The sequence below is a fragment of the Eschrichtius robustus genome, chromosome 6, assembly GCF_028021215.1.
Source record: "Eschrichtius robustus isolate mEscRob2 chromosome 6, mEscRob2.pri, whole genome shotgun sequence".
NCBI lineage: Eukaryota > Metazoa > Chordata > Mammalia > Artiodactyla > Eschrichtiidae > Eschrichtius > Eschrichtius robustus.
In genome coordinates, this window is record NC_090829.1 from 51,698,356 (window position 1) to 51,712,024 (window position 13,669).

A 13,669-nucleotide genomic window follows, 5' to 3' on the forward strand; every position below is an offset into this window, starting at 1 on the left:
CAGGCAGGTTGAGTTGAGAAACAATTAGCTCAGTCAGCAAGCCTTTGAATCTGATTAAGCCAGGAAGTGGTCACTCCCCAAGACAGAGCAGAATGAAGGGAATGAAGGCGGTAGCCCAACAAGAGGAATGATTTCTCTCTCTGAGAAAAACTAGTATTAGAATTTATTGTGTCAAATTTATGTCAAGGATTATATCACTACATTTTATTATTATTTCACTGAAAACAAATATGATCTTGTTTCCAAGTAGATCAACAGTCCACATGTGTCATGGCTACTGTCTCTAAGAAACTTCTGTTTATTGAGGCTTGACATACTCTCATGTTTTGGTAACAAAACATCTTTGAGACCTAGGACCCAAGTCATAGAGGAAAATGCAGGGCTTATACAAGACTGCTGGCCGGATTCTCATTACTCTGGGGGCTCTCAGTGTATTCTCTAGAGTTATTGCTTTCTTCCCAGTCTTCTCCTACAAGCTTTGGTTCACAGGATGGAGTGTCTGGATTGCTTGTCCCATCTGGAATGGAGCTTTGGTAAGAAAATATTTTTATTACATATGTTGAGAGAATAAAGGAAAGAGAGAAGGAAAGAGGGACCAGAATAACATGTCCTTTTAAAGTTTTCCAACAATATGAAGACATTAAAATTCTACAGAAAATCAGATTTTACCTTAGAACATTGATTTCTATTAGTTATCTTTTAAATATAAGGTTTTCTTAATATCATTTAATCATATCTACAACATATCAGGTATACTATAGTGAAAATGTTGTTTGAGAAATTCTTCAAAAATTATTTTATTTTAATCATCTTTACCTGGACATTCTGAGAAATCGGAATCTATCTTTCAAAATTTGAATGTAGAAAAAAATATGAACCATGAAAAATAATTTTTAAATGAAGAGCAAAGTAAAATAATTTTCAGATTAATGCTCTTATTAGAAACAGCGGGGTGTGTTTATGTGACGGAAAGGTTTACAAGCCCCAAATCTTAGTTCTCCCATCTTTTTCTTTGAACACAACTGCTTAAACTGAAAATAATTGAAGAAGTTGAGTGATGGGCTTTACTAACTTCACATGTTGCCAAATTTGCATGTGTCAAATACACGTGGGTACTAAGTAACTGCTCAATGTCTGTCCGTTGAATGGTCACACAGGTGAATGATGACACTGGTACCTCAGCTCCCTGGGTCAAAGAAACCAACGCGTGTAGTCTTGGGAGTAGGTGGCTGCCATGGAAGCATGATCGAAGAGGGGTTACAAAGGCCCAAACATCCAACAAGTCCTTCTCTCGTTGTTTCCTGGGATGCCTGACATTCACTATTGGAGACTAGACAATTTGATTTTGAAGCTTTTTGATCGTATGGAGTTTTCTCTTAAAATGTAGCCACTCTCAGGAGGGGCAATACTTTACGTTTTTAAAAAAATCAAACTTAACAGAGATATCATCTAAAAGCAAGACCCTAGGAAATATAATTTTAATTTACTTAATAAATAAATATGTATTGATAGCCTACTACATGCTTGAGTTACAATGGAGAATAAAACAAGATCTCAATATTAAAAGAATTTGGTCTAGTGGGGTTTAATGATGGTGTGCAGATGGAGGAAAGCGGGATGGTGGGAGCGTGGAACTGAACATGGAAACGATTTGATGGTATTTTTCTTTTTTTTATTTATGTATTCTTTTACACCACCACCCAAGTCTTGAACTTTTCCTCTTTCCCCCAACAACTACCCCAAACCACACATTCAAGGAAATGTTTATTAAACATCTACTAGAATGCAGTGATGGCATTTATATAAATGACTACCAAACTTTTTTGTTGGTGACCCAGAGTAAGAAAAATATTTTACATCAGGACCTGGAATGTACATAAATACGTCTATATATTTCTCTCAAGGTAAAAAGAGAGATACTGAAATATACATATAACTAGATTTATATAACATATGTTTCACAAAACAATACTTAACCTTCTATGTGAAGTGAATTCTGATACTTTCTATTGTAGTTAACTTTGTAAAAATTCTGACTTTACAACTGGCCCAAAATTTAACAAAACCATGGTTATAGCTCAATCCTGTGTCCCTTTCTTATAATTCTTTGCCTATCCCTGCAGGGTCTATCATACTATAGTCAACAGATATTGGTGATTTGATTAAGTTCACAGATTACTGAATATATGCTTATTCTACACCAAACATCTGTTTGACCAATCAGACCCAGAGAAATGACATGACAAATCTCTAGCACATAGCTAATTGGTGGCTTTTTGATTTTTTGAGAGTGACAGCATGCGGAAGTAGAGTCAGAGAGTTAGGATTTGGGGAGGTGGGCCTCTGTTCAAATCCTGACTTTAACATTCTTGGTATGTAGTCAAGAGCAGTGCCCTCATTCAACCAGTCCCTCATTGCCTTTACCTGTAGAATGGGGAATTTCACAGGTAAAGAGAGCCCATGTGAAACTGTCTAACCTAAGAGGCTCAAAGAGAATGAACACAATTTGCTCAGAGACTGCATAATAAAGAGCTCTGCCAATTTTAAAGCCCTACACAAATGCTAGTTAATACGATGCCTTTCATTTATGCCCTACTCTCTGTCCAAACCCTTTGTTCCTAATCCCTTGCCACCTGCCTCACTCTCCCATTCTGTTCCCTGACGACCCGCTGAGTTCCCTATCATGTTACCTCCTGACCTCATCTCCAACCACTCTTCCCTTAGCTCTTGTCTTTCCCATCACACTGGCTCTTTGTTTTCAAACATGGCAAGGTATGTTTCTGTCTCAGGGCCTTTGCACTGCCGGTTCTCTGCCTGAAGCCTTTTCTCACACACAGCTTGTTCCCTTACTTTCTTCAATTCTTGGATCAAATGTCACTTTCTCACTGATGCCTTCCCTCATTACCCTATTTAAAATTGCAGACCTCCCCAACAAATGGCATTCTCAATCTCTCATCCCCCGCTCTACTTTTCCCCCCATAACACCATCTAATATACAACATAATTGACTAACTTATTGTCTGTTTGTTTGTCCTTTCCCCCCAAATGTAGATTGTACAAAGGCAGGATTTTTTTTTTTTTCCTATTTTGTTCATTGCTATATCTCCAGCACTTGAAAGGGAGTAAGTGACATGCTAGGTATTCGTGCTAAATATTGCTTGATACCTATTGTCGAATGAGTGGTGAATGCCGTGCTCTCCATTCTGACAGTACAGAATTCCTTATACAGTTGAGCTCTAATTAGGTGGCAAAGAATAAAGGTCAAGCTGGTATTTACACTAAAGCAGGAAAAAATCCTCACCAGAAGGAAAGCAATAAGAATGCTCACTCTTTCAATAATGTCTAAATTTGGAACAACATGATTTTTTTCCTAGTGAGTTTGGTAGTGAACCACAGCTCTGTCTGATCAGGGTCAACTTCAAAGGTCTCTGACTCATCCCACAACCTTCCCTGCCAATCACTTCTCAACTTGCCTGCAAAGTGTATCTTCCTCTGGTAGAAAGATAATTTGTACATTTCAAACATATTTCCTTTTGAAAATGACTCCATATCTCTTTTGAGATTGGAAGAGATAGATTTTAGAAGTGACCCATACTTTGTGTTTGTTCGGTGCCTTTCTTTCAAAGCTTTTTCTAAATTCTTCACAAATATTCCTCCTCAGACTCTCCTAGCTCAATTCTGACAGCCACACGATAAGCAGTTTTCCTAGGATTTCTGAACCAGGTTATTGAAAGTCATCAGCTGCTAGAAAGTATGTAGCAAGGAGATCATTGAGCCATAAGGACTGAGCTCTACTTTAATCCTGGAAATCCTGGCCTGTAGATCAAGTTCTGATGAACAGACTGAAGTGCACTGAGTTTAAAAACAGGACCTAAAGTCTGTAGGGTCCAGGGACTTGGCCAACCGTGAGCACCCAGAACCCTGCTTGGAGACAGGAACTTCGGAGAAAGGTAGGGCTGGACTCACCCATGCAAGCTCCAGTTTCCTCGTTCATTAGAGAAGGGACTTGATTGCACCAATGCTCAAGTCTCTTATAGCATCAACAGTCCTGTGATTTCCAATCAGCTGATGGTCCATTTTCCACTTGGATATCCTAAGCTTCTGGAAGCTTAACTGGTCCAAAAATGTAATCATCTTACCACCAAAAGCAATTATGCCTTCTCCTGACTTCCCAGTCTTTGAACCCAATTTCAAACCCCGGAGTGACTTTTGACTCAATCCTTTCCTCTAAACTAGTGTTTCTCAAACTGAAATGTGCATTATAAATCACCCAGGGATCTTCAAATGCAGGCTCTGATTCAGTGAGTCTAGGGTGAAGCTGAGATTCTGCATGTCTGACAGCTTCCCAAGGGAGGAGGTGCTACTGGTCCTTAGGACAGTGCTTAGGGCAGCAATGCCCAAAACCAGCCCATTTCAGCCCCACTCCCGCCCCACCACATCCAATCCATTGCCAACTTTTATTTTTCCTACGAGGCAAATCCCTATGCATTTTTTTCTTCTTCGTTCTCACTATGCACCACCTGTCCACCTCCTTACCACTTCCTGCCCCACTCAGGTTTTATGCCTTGAAACTTTGATAACCAACCTGTGGGAATCTATACATTAATGGGTTATAAAATTAACCTGTTGGGTAGCTAGCATTTAAACATATAGAATATGAATAGAATAGAATAGGATGGGACAGAATGGAATGGAATATAAGAGAGAACACTACAGTGTATTACACATAATAAAGTTATTGTTATTTTGATTAGATGTAAAAATATTTGTAACTTGACCATGTTACAAAATATATTTCTTACTATGGGTAAAGGTTAAAAAAAAAAAAGCTTGAAGACCAAGGTCCTACAGAGACCTCTAGGCCAACGCAGCAAGCATACAATGACAGGCCCATCTTTCTAAACCTCTGCTGTGCTGGTCTAGCCCCGTCTTCGAAAATCTTTAGTGTTGCTTCATTGTCCAAACCAAGTTCAGATATATTAGCCTGGATTTTGAGGCCCTCCACACCCTGACCTCACGTGGCTTTCAAGCCTGATTTCCTACTCCTCTCTGCCAGGAACCGACCTTCCCACCGGCTGCTACCCTGGCTGCCTGGACTGCCCTTCCCTCTGCATCTCCCACTGACGTCACGTCCATCCTTCAAACCTGCTTTGAGTCATATTTCCCCCACAGTGCCTTCATTCCTTTCACACCTGGACTATAGATTCCGTTGAGAGTTGGAGCCATTATTTGTATAATTATTGCTTGGTGAGCTTGCTTATCTTATTCAGCTTCTCTGTGCCTCATTTTAAAAATAGGAGACTATCTACATCCTAGGGTCATTCATTATGAAAATTAAATGAATTAACACATGTAAAGCATTCGGTAGAGTGCCCGGCATAGAATAAGTGCTCAATAAATGTTAAACGTTATTATCATTATTCCATCGGCATAGTGCCTATCACATCCCTTGTTCCCAGTAGACCCAAAATAGATGTCCGTAAGTGAATAAATTAGCCCATGTTATAATAATTCCTCTAAAAGTTTCTATTTCTGTTGTGAAGCTCTCTGCTTCCTTCAATTCATCTGCTTCTGGGAACTGCATCCTTACTGGGGCCATTTAAAGATTTAGTGGGAGGGGTCACAATTAGCATGCAAAACTTTAGCAGCAACTTTTGCAAGTAATGTCCTTGGAACTGTCCCCACAGAGCAAGTCCACAGCCGGTCAAGGAGAGCTGAGGGTGGAGAGTGCAGGGCTGGGCCTCCAGCTGCACTCCCACCCTCCCCAGGCATGGCTTCCTTTCCGCCCGTCCTCACAACCTGACCGCCCCGTTCTACCCAACTCTTCACCTCCCAGACCCTCCCACATTTCCTTTTCCCACTTGACTTCTCTTCCTTCAGATCTCTTCCTTTTTTAAAAAATTTTTTGGCTGCGTGGCACAGCATGTGGGATCTTAGTTCCCCGACCAGGGATCAAGCCCATGCCCCCTGCACTGGAAGCGTAGAGCCTTAACCACTGGACCACCAGACAAGTCCCAAATCTCTTCCTTTTTTATCCTATTCCCCTTCCCTGTCTAAAAATAATTTTTTTTAAAAAATGAAAGGAAGAAAAAGGAAAGCCTGTGACTCTTGGGGGAATACCCGCACTCCATCTCCCACACACGGCCGGGCACCAGGAAAGATGGGTGTGCTTGGCTCCTGAGCCACAGTCCTCAGGGTGGATTTAACAAGTTACTGAACGGCATTCATACACCAGCTTCCCCCATGAAAGATCTTTTTCAAAGTTTTGTGTAAACAAAGCAAAATTGAAGCTGGCAGCTACAACAGAAATAACAGGCAACTGCAATTCTGCAGGATTTTTCAACTTTTGAAAGGAAAGAAACAGTTTGTGCCAAAGTAGTTAAGGCAACCTGGAATCTAAGCATCTGATAATGTCAGCTATCTACTTGGACTTCAACCAGCAGAGACATCTCCTTTGCTTTTTATCTCGTTTGCTTTAGTGTTTCTCTCACACAGAGGAGTGACGTGTCAGTTGAACGCTTTGCCTCTGAAAGCAGAGACTAGCCCCAGGCTTAGCATCAGTGCTACAGTTGCTCTTAATAATTCTCCTGTTTTGTTGTACTGTTTATGCTGGCTCAACCTCCATAGGGTCCCTTGGAAGCTTTCCTCTTGCAGAATCAAGCCAACCTCTTTTGATTGCAGATGGTTCTGTTTTTATCCATGGGAGTTATATGGTATGGCGATGCCAAAGTCTGGAATGTCAGGCTTAGCTACATGAGAAGTTTTGTGTGAGTGTACGTGTGCGTGCTTTTTTTCCCTTGCTCTCAGATTCTCTAAATCCAATATTCAAAATAGAATATGCCAGGAAAATGAAAAGCTAGGTCTCAAAACAATAAATATGCCAGACCTGGAGCTACAAAAAGCAACATCCCACAAAACCATATTGGTAAAAGCTCTGATTTTTTTCCCCTGTTGATACTATACATACAGTCATGTTTATTTCTCTGTCAAAACCCTAAATTGTAACTCTTTTTAAACCTGTCCTCATTCTGTATCTTATTTCAGGCACATCTCTTCCTGGTTTTCTCTCCCAACCTCAAAACATTCCTTGACCAGGAACAAATGATTTATGGGTTGGGAATAAGCAATTTCCAGACTCTGATTACAAAGGTCTCCATCAGACCCAGTGCCGAAGCGAAGATGAGCCCAGATTTTTTTTTTCATTATCTATTGCTCAGTTCTGGTGACACCATTCCCTCCTTTGTGGAACTATTTTCATTCTGCATTTGGGGGCTTTTTCTTCAACGGAGACTATGAAGAACTCTCTTTTGAAAAGCTGGACACCACTACCCCCAGAACAATAAATGCCCCATCATGCATTCATTCTAATGATAATCTTTGTTATTTGAGAGACAGGGCTCACCAGCAGGCTGAGGCCACAGAATCTCAAAAGAAAGCAAAGAGTAAAAGATATACCGCTGCCTGCCGGGAGGGTTTGGGGGGTGGGTGCGGTTCTGTGACACGTTTCCTTTTCAGTTCCTCCCATTTGTAAATTTAGCAATTTGGAAAAAGATGAACAATAGACAATTAATCAAAATAAAACATACGGCAAGGGTTTTAAAGCCAAGCTTTCACTGCAGTGACATCTTACAGTAGTAAAGGTTATAATTGTGATGGCAACGGCAACATAGAAAATCAAAAAAATGAGCTTGTGTGAATCATGTCTCTGTGACACTGATGGCTTCTTTTCCTCATTGTCATCACGGATGAGGAGGTGATCAGAGCCATAAATCCATTTAGCCATTTGCTATTCCTTCTGGTTTATGATAAAGTTGTCAAACCGTGAAGCAAACTGAACTCTTTCCAGAGGTACCTTCTCTCACGGGATGTTGTTTTTCCATTTTCCTTTCACAGGCCATCATGACTGGTATACTCCTACTGTTGGCTCACAAAGAGTGGACTCAGAGACACCTGGTAAATGTATAGACATCGAGTAGGTTGGCAGAGAAAGTTTGAAGGTCAAATCTCTACTAGTTCAGGATGGAACACAGAGAATGATTTCTGATTATAATTGAATCCTATCTAATAGATGCCTTACTATGATGAATTTCAGTAATAAATGATGTTTTAAATGCATAATTTTTATCTGATACCTGCTCCAAACATTTTCTACCAGTTCCTGTGATTATTGTATTTAGATAGTGTAGTCTGGGGAGGACAGAATCAGTGTTAGTCTTCCTGAATTTCATTCTGAAAAAGTGGATCTATAGGATCCTCTGTTTTTAATAATGTATTTTCAAGTCTCAATTCCTCAATTTGGTATCTCCTTCCAATCTCCCTGTTACTTCTTCTTCTAAAAAAGGATGAAAAGTCTGTGATATCTTGCATTTCAACAGTATAGAGCCAAGTAAATCCCAAGGTACAGAAAGACTACCTTGATTTGATTATAGCTCCTCTTCCCATGGCTACAGCAGGGCTTCTCAAACTTTAATAAATGTGTGAATCACCTGGGGATCTGGTTAAAATGCAGATTTTGATTCAGTAGATCTGAGTGAGGCCTGAGTCTCTACATCTCTAATAAGTTCCCAGGGGATATTAGTGCTCCTGGACCATAGACCACACACTGAATAACAAGGTCCTAGGGTAAGGCAGGGATTCTGTTCACTCATCTTTGTTTTCCCACCCAGACTGGTTCTCAACACATGATAGGAGGTAAGTAAATAAATGTGTTGAGTGGAGTTGATTTCATTTTTGCTCCAGTGGGTTGATATGTTATTCTCCCATAGTGAAGGTTCAAGAGGAAGGCAAAACGGCCTAAAGAGATGGTTGTAACCCATTTCTCCTTCATTTCCCAGTAGGAAAGATTAATAGCCAGCATCTCTTTCTTTCCACATATTGCTAAAAAGCTTCTGAAAAATCTAGTTCCCAAAGTAACATTTGTTTCTGCTTTATTTTCAGTGGGAAGCTAGTTTCACCTTTGTGATTCTGAGCATCCTGGGATGTCCACTTCATTTTACTGTAGCCTTGGCATCTGCTCTCCTTGGCCCGTATTGCTTCTACTCCTTTTGGGGGATTGCAGGGACCAATTACCTTGGTTATGCAGTTGCCTTTCCTTTTCCATATGCAAAATTCCCATCAGTTTGTGTAGACCCACCACACTATGAAGAGTACCACCTGACACTTCAAGCTTTAGACCTGTGCCTGAGCTTTGCCATGCTCTGTGTGTCCCTGACAGCGTTCATCACACTTTCTGCAAGACTTATCTGGAATGGACACATAAATGTAAGTTTCCAGAAAGGGGCAGCCAGTTCCTGTTCCATCCTAAATGCTAAAATGGAAAGTTTGGTATATTAATACTTAATCTGTCTCTCTTTTTTACCCCTGTATCTTGTATAACCAAAATTCTCCTACTCTTTCTACTTCTACTCCAGCTAAGAGGCTGATATATAATACATCAACATCAGATTTAGCTTTCTAACTTTTTCCAAAAGGGCTGATAATAATTTTAATATGATAATAATAGAATTATGAACTGAATATTTAGTATGTGTCAGTGTACTTCCCATTTCACAGATAGTAAACGGAGGCTAAAGAGTTTGTATAACTTGCCCAAGGTCACACAGCTTAATGACTAGTAGGACCAGATTCAGAACCCAGAGTTATTTTTCTTCATCAGGCCAGATTTGTCCTGGGCTCCCTCATCCCCCTCCTTGCCTCTTCTGCTCCTCTGCCAGACCATTAAGATGCAAGGCTCTGGCCTCCAGGAGGGTTAGAGCGGGGTCACTGGGAAAACAGCACAAGTGATTTCTGATTCCAAATTCCTACAGTTGATACTGGGTCCCTCCTTTGTGGGTTGAACAACCTCCCTCTGAAAAGAGGTATTTCTCACTGCAAACTCTTATACTGGCTTTATGATTCAAGTTAGGATTATGTCAGGGTCAAGTGAATTTGGGTTATGTTAGCCAATTTTTTTCCAGTTTCATCCTATCAGCACCAACCAGTAAAGCTGGAAGACAAGAATTTGGCACTCTCAATGCTTTTTGTGGTCAGTCTTGTCCTCTTCAACTTCTTCATAAATCTGCAAAGGAAATCCTGTACATTCTTAGGAACAGAGTTGATTTTACAAGAAACTTGCCGAGAAACAAGGCAAGCAGACCCAAATCACCGCCCCCGCTGTACTGCCAGGGCATGTAGAAGTTTAGTATTTGAGAATTCTCCCTTGTGGCAAATGTCCTAACTTTCTAGACTATTTACTAAGGAACATATGCGTAGGAGAACCACACGTTAAAAGTTGACAGTCATAACCCCTTAGCATGCATAGCTAATCAGACATCTGGCTGTCATTTTAAGCATGACCCTCACAACACTGAGGTTTAATGTAGGGTGGAGGATAGGGAGAAAAGAATGAAAAAAATATACGCCGAGCTTGGTAAGCCAACAGCGCCTTACCATGGAAACCCAACAGAGAGACCACCTAAAGTGCCTGGAGAGAGAGAAAATTAATTGAAAGCAGAGCAAAGTTCTGTGACTTCAGGGTTTTGCCTTTGCCCATCTTGCTCAGAACAGTTTCTTGCTGTGTGGTTTCTGAGCTAGGTATAGGACCCAATGCAACTACAACGCGTTCCTCAAAGGGAATCAGTGACATCAGAAACACCCAGGGTTTTTGTGAAACTAGATTTCTGCATCCCTTCCAGGTCCATTCCCACTATGTCAGAAATTCTGGGGTTGGAGGCAGGGAACGTGCGTTTTTAACACATGCCCCCAAGAGATCCTGATGAGAATTCTCTTCCTAGCACACAATGCACTAAGTATCAATTCTGGACAGAATCTCAGTTTTCCCATTTGCATAAAATGCAGCACTGGTTTGGGTGAGAGTTCTAGATAAATTTAACAAGCATGTCTTTGTTGAACATTCTTGGATGACTTGACACCACTTAATCCATAGGGGTGGCAGATCACGTTTCGTTAGCGAGGATGAGTGGCTGACATAATGGGATATGATGTCCTGTATTAATAAATACACCACTGTTGCCCCGAGACCAAAAGGAGCTCAGGAAGCCTGAACAAACCTTTGTTACCATGCAGAAATCTCAGCTACATTAGGCACAATTTCTAGCAGTGAAATAAATGCATTGTTTATCAAAATTCTAGAAAACACATAACTTTCTTAGAAAGAAAGGTGGATCGTTTGCTGGAGTACAGAATTCTATGTAGTGATTCTACTTTTAATGAACCTCTGTGTAGTTATGTTGCTAGATTCTCTACTGTGCTGAAAGGGATAAGTAATATTTTTAAATTTTTATTTAAAACTATTAATAAACACTGTGAAATATGCTGCTGATTCACACATTTTTCATATAAACAGAACACTGAAAGTGCTTTTAAAACCTGCCCACTTTTAAGTGTCTGCCTGAAAAGTAAAATTCTTTTATGTAAATATAGTACATAGCAGGAAACTCAAGAGCTATGAAAATTTGTAAAAAAGAAAAAAGTGATGGTTTGAAGGAGAATTTGGGGGAAATTGTGGTTGTACTGTAAAACAAAATCAATTTTTTCAGATCTATATGTAACAGTCAATATTATGATGAAAAATATTCCCTCATAAGGGTTTGTTTCTGCAAGTTTAAAAACATGTTTTCAAAAATGAATCAAGCACCCCTTTAGGAATCACCACATTCATTATTTCTTCCTTCCTGTGCCTTTTCAGTTTAGTAAAATTGAAGTCATCTTGTGTCCCAGTCAGCTCAAGCTGCTATTAAAAAATGCCGTAGACTGGGTGGCTCAACCAACACACATTTATTTCTCACAGTTCCAGGGACTGGAAGTCCAAGATCAAAGTGCCAGCATGGTTGGTTTTTGGTGAGGCCTTTTTTCCTGGCTTGTGGATGGCTGCCTGCTCACTGTGTGCTCTCAAGGCCTTTCCTGGGCTTGCTCCTAGAGAGAGGAGCAATCTCTCTCTCTCCTACTTTTTACAGACACTAATCTCATCATGGGGACCCCACACTTATGACCTCACCTAAACTTAATTACCTCCCAAATGACTTACTTCCAAATACCATCACAGTGGGGATTGGGATTTCAAAATATGGATTTAGGAGGGGACATAAACAGTTGATAGCATCTTATTGAAGGTAACACAGTGACAGTGCAGTGTATGAGCATGCAGTCAACTGGTACCCAACTAAAACCAGAGGTCTAATGCTTGAAAGAGGCATGAAGGGTTTGATGATTTTGACAAACACTCACAAAAGCATGGTGTGAGTGATACAGACTGAATGTTTGTGTCACCCCCAAAATCTACATTGAAGCACTAACCCCCACTGTGATGGTGGTAATTAGATTTGGATGAGATCATGAGGGCAGAGCCCCCGTGATGAGGTTAGTGCCCTTATAAGAAAATGAAGAGACCAGCGTGCTCTGTCCCTCTCCACCGTGATAGTATACAGCAAGAAGGGGACCGTTTACAAACTAGGAAGTGGGCTCCCACCAGACACTGAATCTTCTGACACCTTGATCTTGGACTTCCAGCCTCCAGAACTGTGAGAAATGTCTGTTGTTTAAGCCATCCAGTCTATGGTAGTGTGTTACAGCAGCCCAGGCTGACTAAGACGGTGAGTCCTTCCAAATTTCAAGGGCCTCGTGGGAAGGGGTGGAACTGGGAGAAGACTAAGAGACCCCTGTTTGTGTGGTTCCTTGCAACACCCTGAAGTGACACTGTGGGCTTAGGACTGAGTGCAGAGGGCAAATGAGCACCACACAGAATTAAGTTGAAAAACTAAAATGCATAACAACCGTAGCTGAAATTGTCTACATTCTTGGTCCAGTAAGTAATAAAGTGATGAGAAAGGAAAGAATTGGGACGCCAGACGCGCTGCAGCTGTCCCCTGCAGCTACTCTGCCCCTCCTCCATGGAATGGAATGGCTTCGTTTGTTTTCCTTTCATTATTCATTGTTATGTTTGGGGTTGTTTTTTTTTTAATGAAAGGGGGAAAGAAAATATTTTCTCCTTCTCATGTGATACAATGGTTTTATTATTTTTTTCAATGAACTGAGAAATATTTGCCATAAAAGATGTAGGTAAACCCTCTAAATGCAGTTTAAAACATGGGGACAGATTATTTATCAGTGGAGGGCAAACAAAAGGCAAATTAACAGCAATATACTGGTTCCAAATCTTTCAGCAGACGTACTCTGCATCATTAGCAATAGAAATGTGTTTTGAAAGAAATTCTTCCATGACTCTTATCCTAAAGTTCTGAGGTCCCACATTGGGCTACAGCAAGGTGTTTCTGGTGCTTCTGGGAAATAACCCCCTTGGGTAGATCCAGTAAAACTCAAGCAGTACCGTGCAACTGTAAGAATCCACTGTATTTCTTCCTCACAAATTCTATTATGTGGTCACCTCAAAGTGGTCAGTCGAAAAATCAGAATCTAGAAAAATAATTGCAATTCAGGGCATCACTATTCCTTCTATCTCATAATTTTCTCTGGAATAATAATAATGGTGACATAAAACTGGGTGATAGAAGAATAATTGTAGGTGTTATTTATTGGATAGTTACTATTTGCCTACTTTATTCCTGACAGCACTCCAAAGCTCATTGACCCCATTTCACAGATGAGGATGTCAAGGTGGCCATGTAGGGTCAGGGTTCTCTCCCAGGTCTTGAAGGGCCTAGAGACCAGGCTC

The 13,669-nt window shown here is 40.6% G+C and overlaps 1 protein-coding gene across 1 annotated transcript; it reads left to right on the plus strand.

The window, feature by feature from the left end:
- Positions 1 to 374: 374 nt before the first annotated feature.
- Positions 375 to 9,333, plus strand: TMEM212 (transmembrane protein 212). The gene is made up of 3 exons (XM_068547416.1): positions 375 to 533; positions 7,894 to 7,953; positions 8,938 to 9,333. Exons 1-3 carry the CDS (start codon positions 375 to 377, stop codon positions 9,331 to 9,333), a joined length of 615 nt encoding a protein of 204 aa, XP_068403517.1.
- The last annotated feature ends 4,336 nt before the right edge of the window (positions 9,334 to 13,669 follow it).

Bases quoted from the DNA above. Each gene is read 5' to 3' on its own strand.
- TMEM212 (XM_068547416.1), top strand. From the start codon at position 375: ATGCAGGGCTTATACAAGACTGCTGGCCGGATTCTCATTACTCTGGGG. The intron at 534-7,893 runs GTAAGAAAATAT...TTCCTTTCACAG, and splicing joins CCATCTGGAATGGAGCTTTG to GCCATCATGACTGGTATACT. The intron at 7,954-8,937 runs GTAAATGTATAG...CTTTATTTTCAG, and splicing joins AGTGGACTCAGAGACACCTG to TGGGAAGCTAGTTTCACCTT.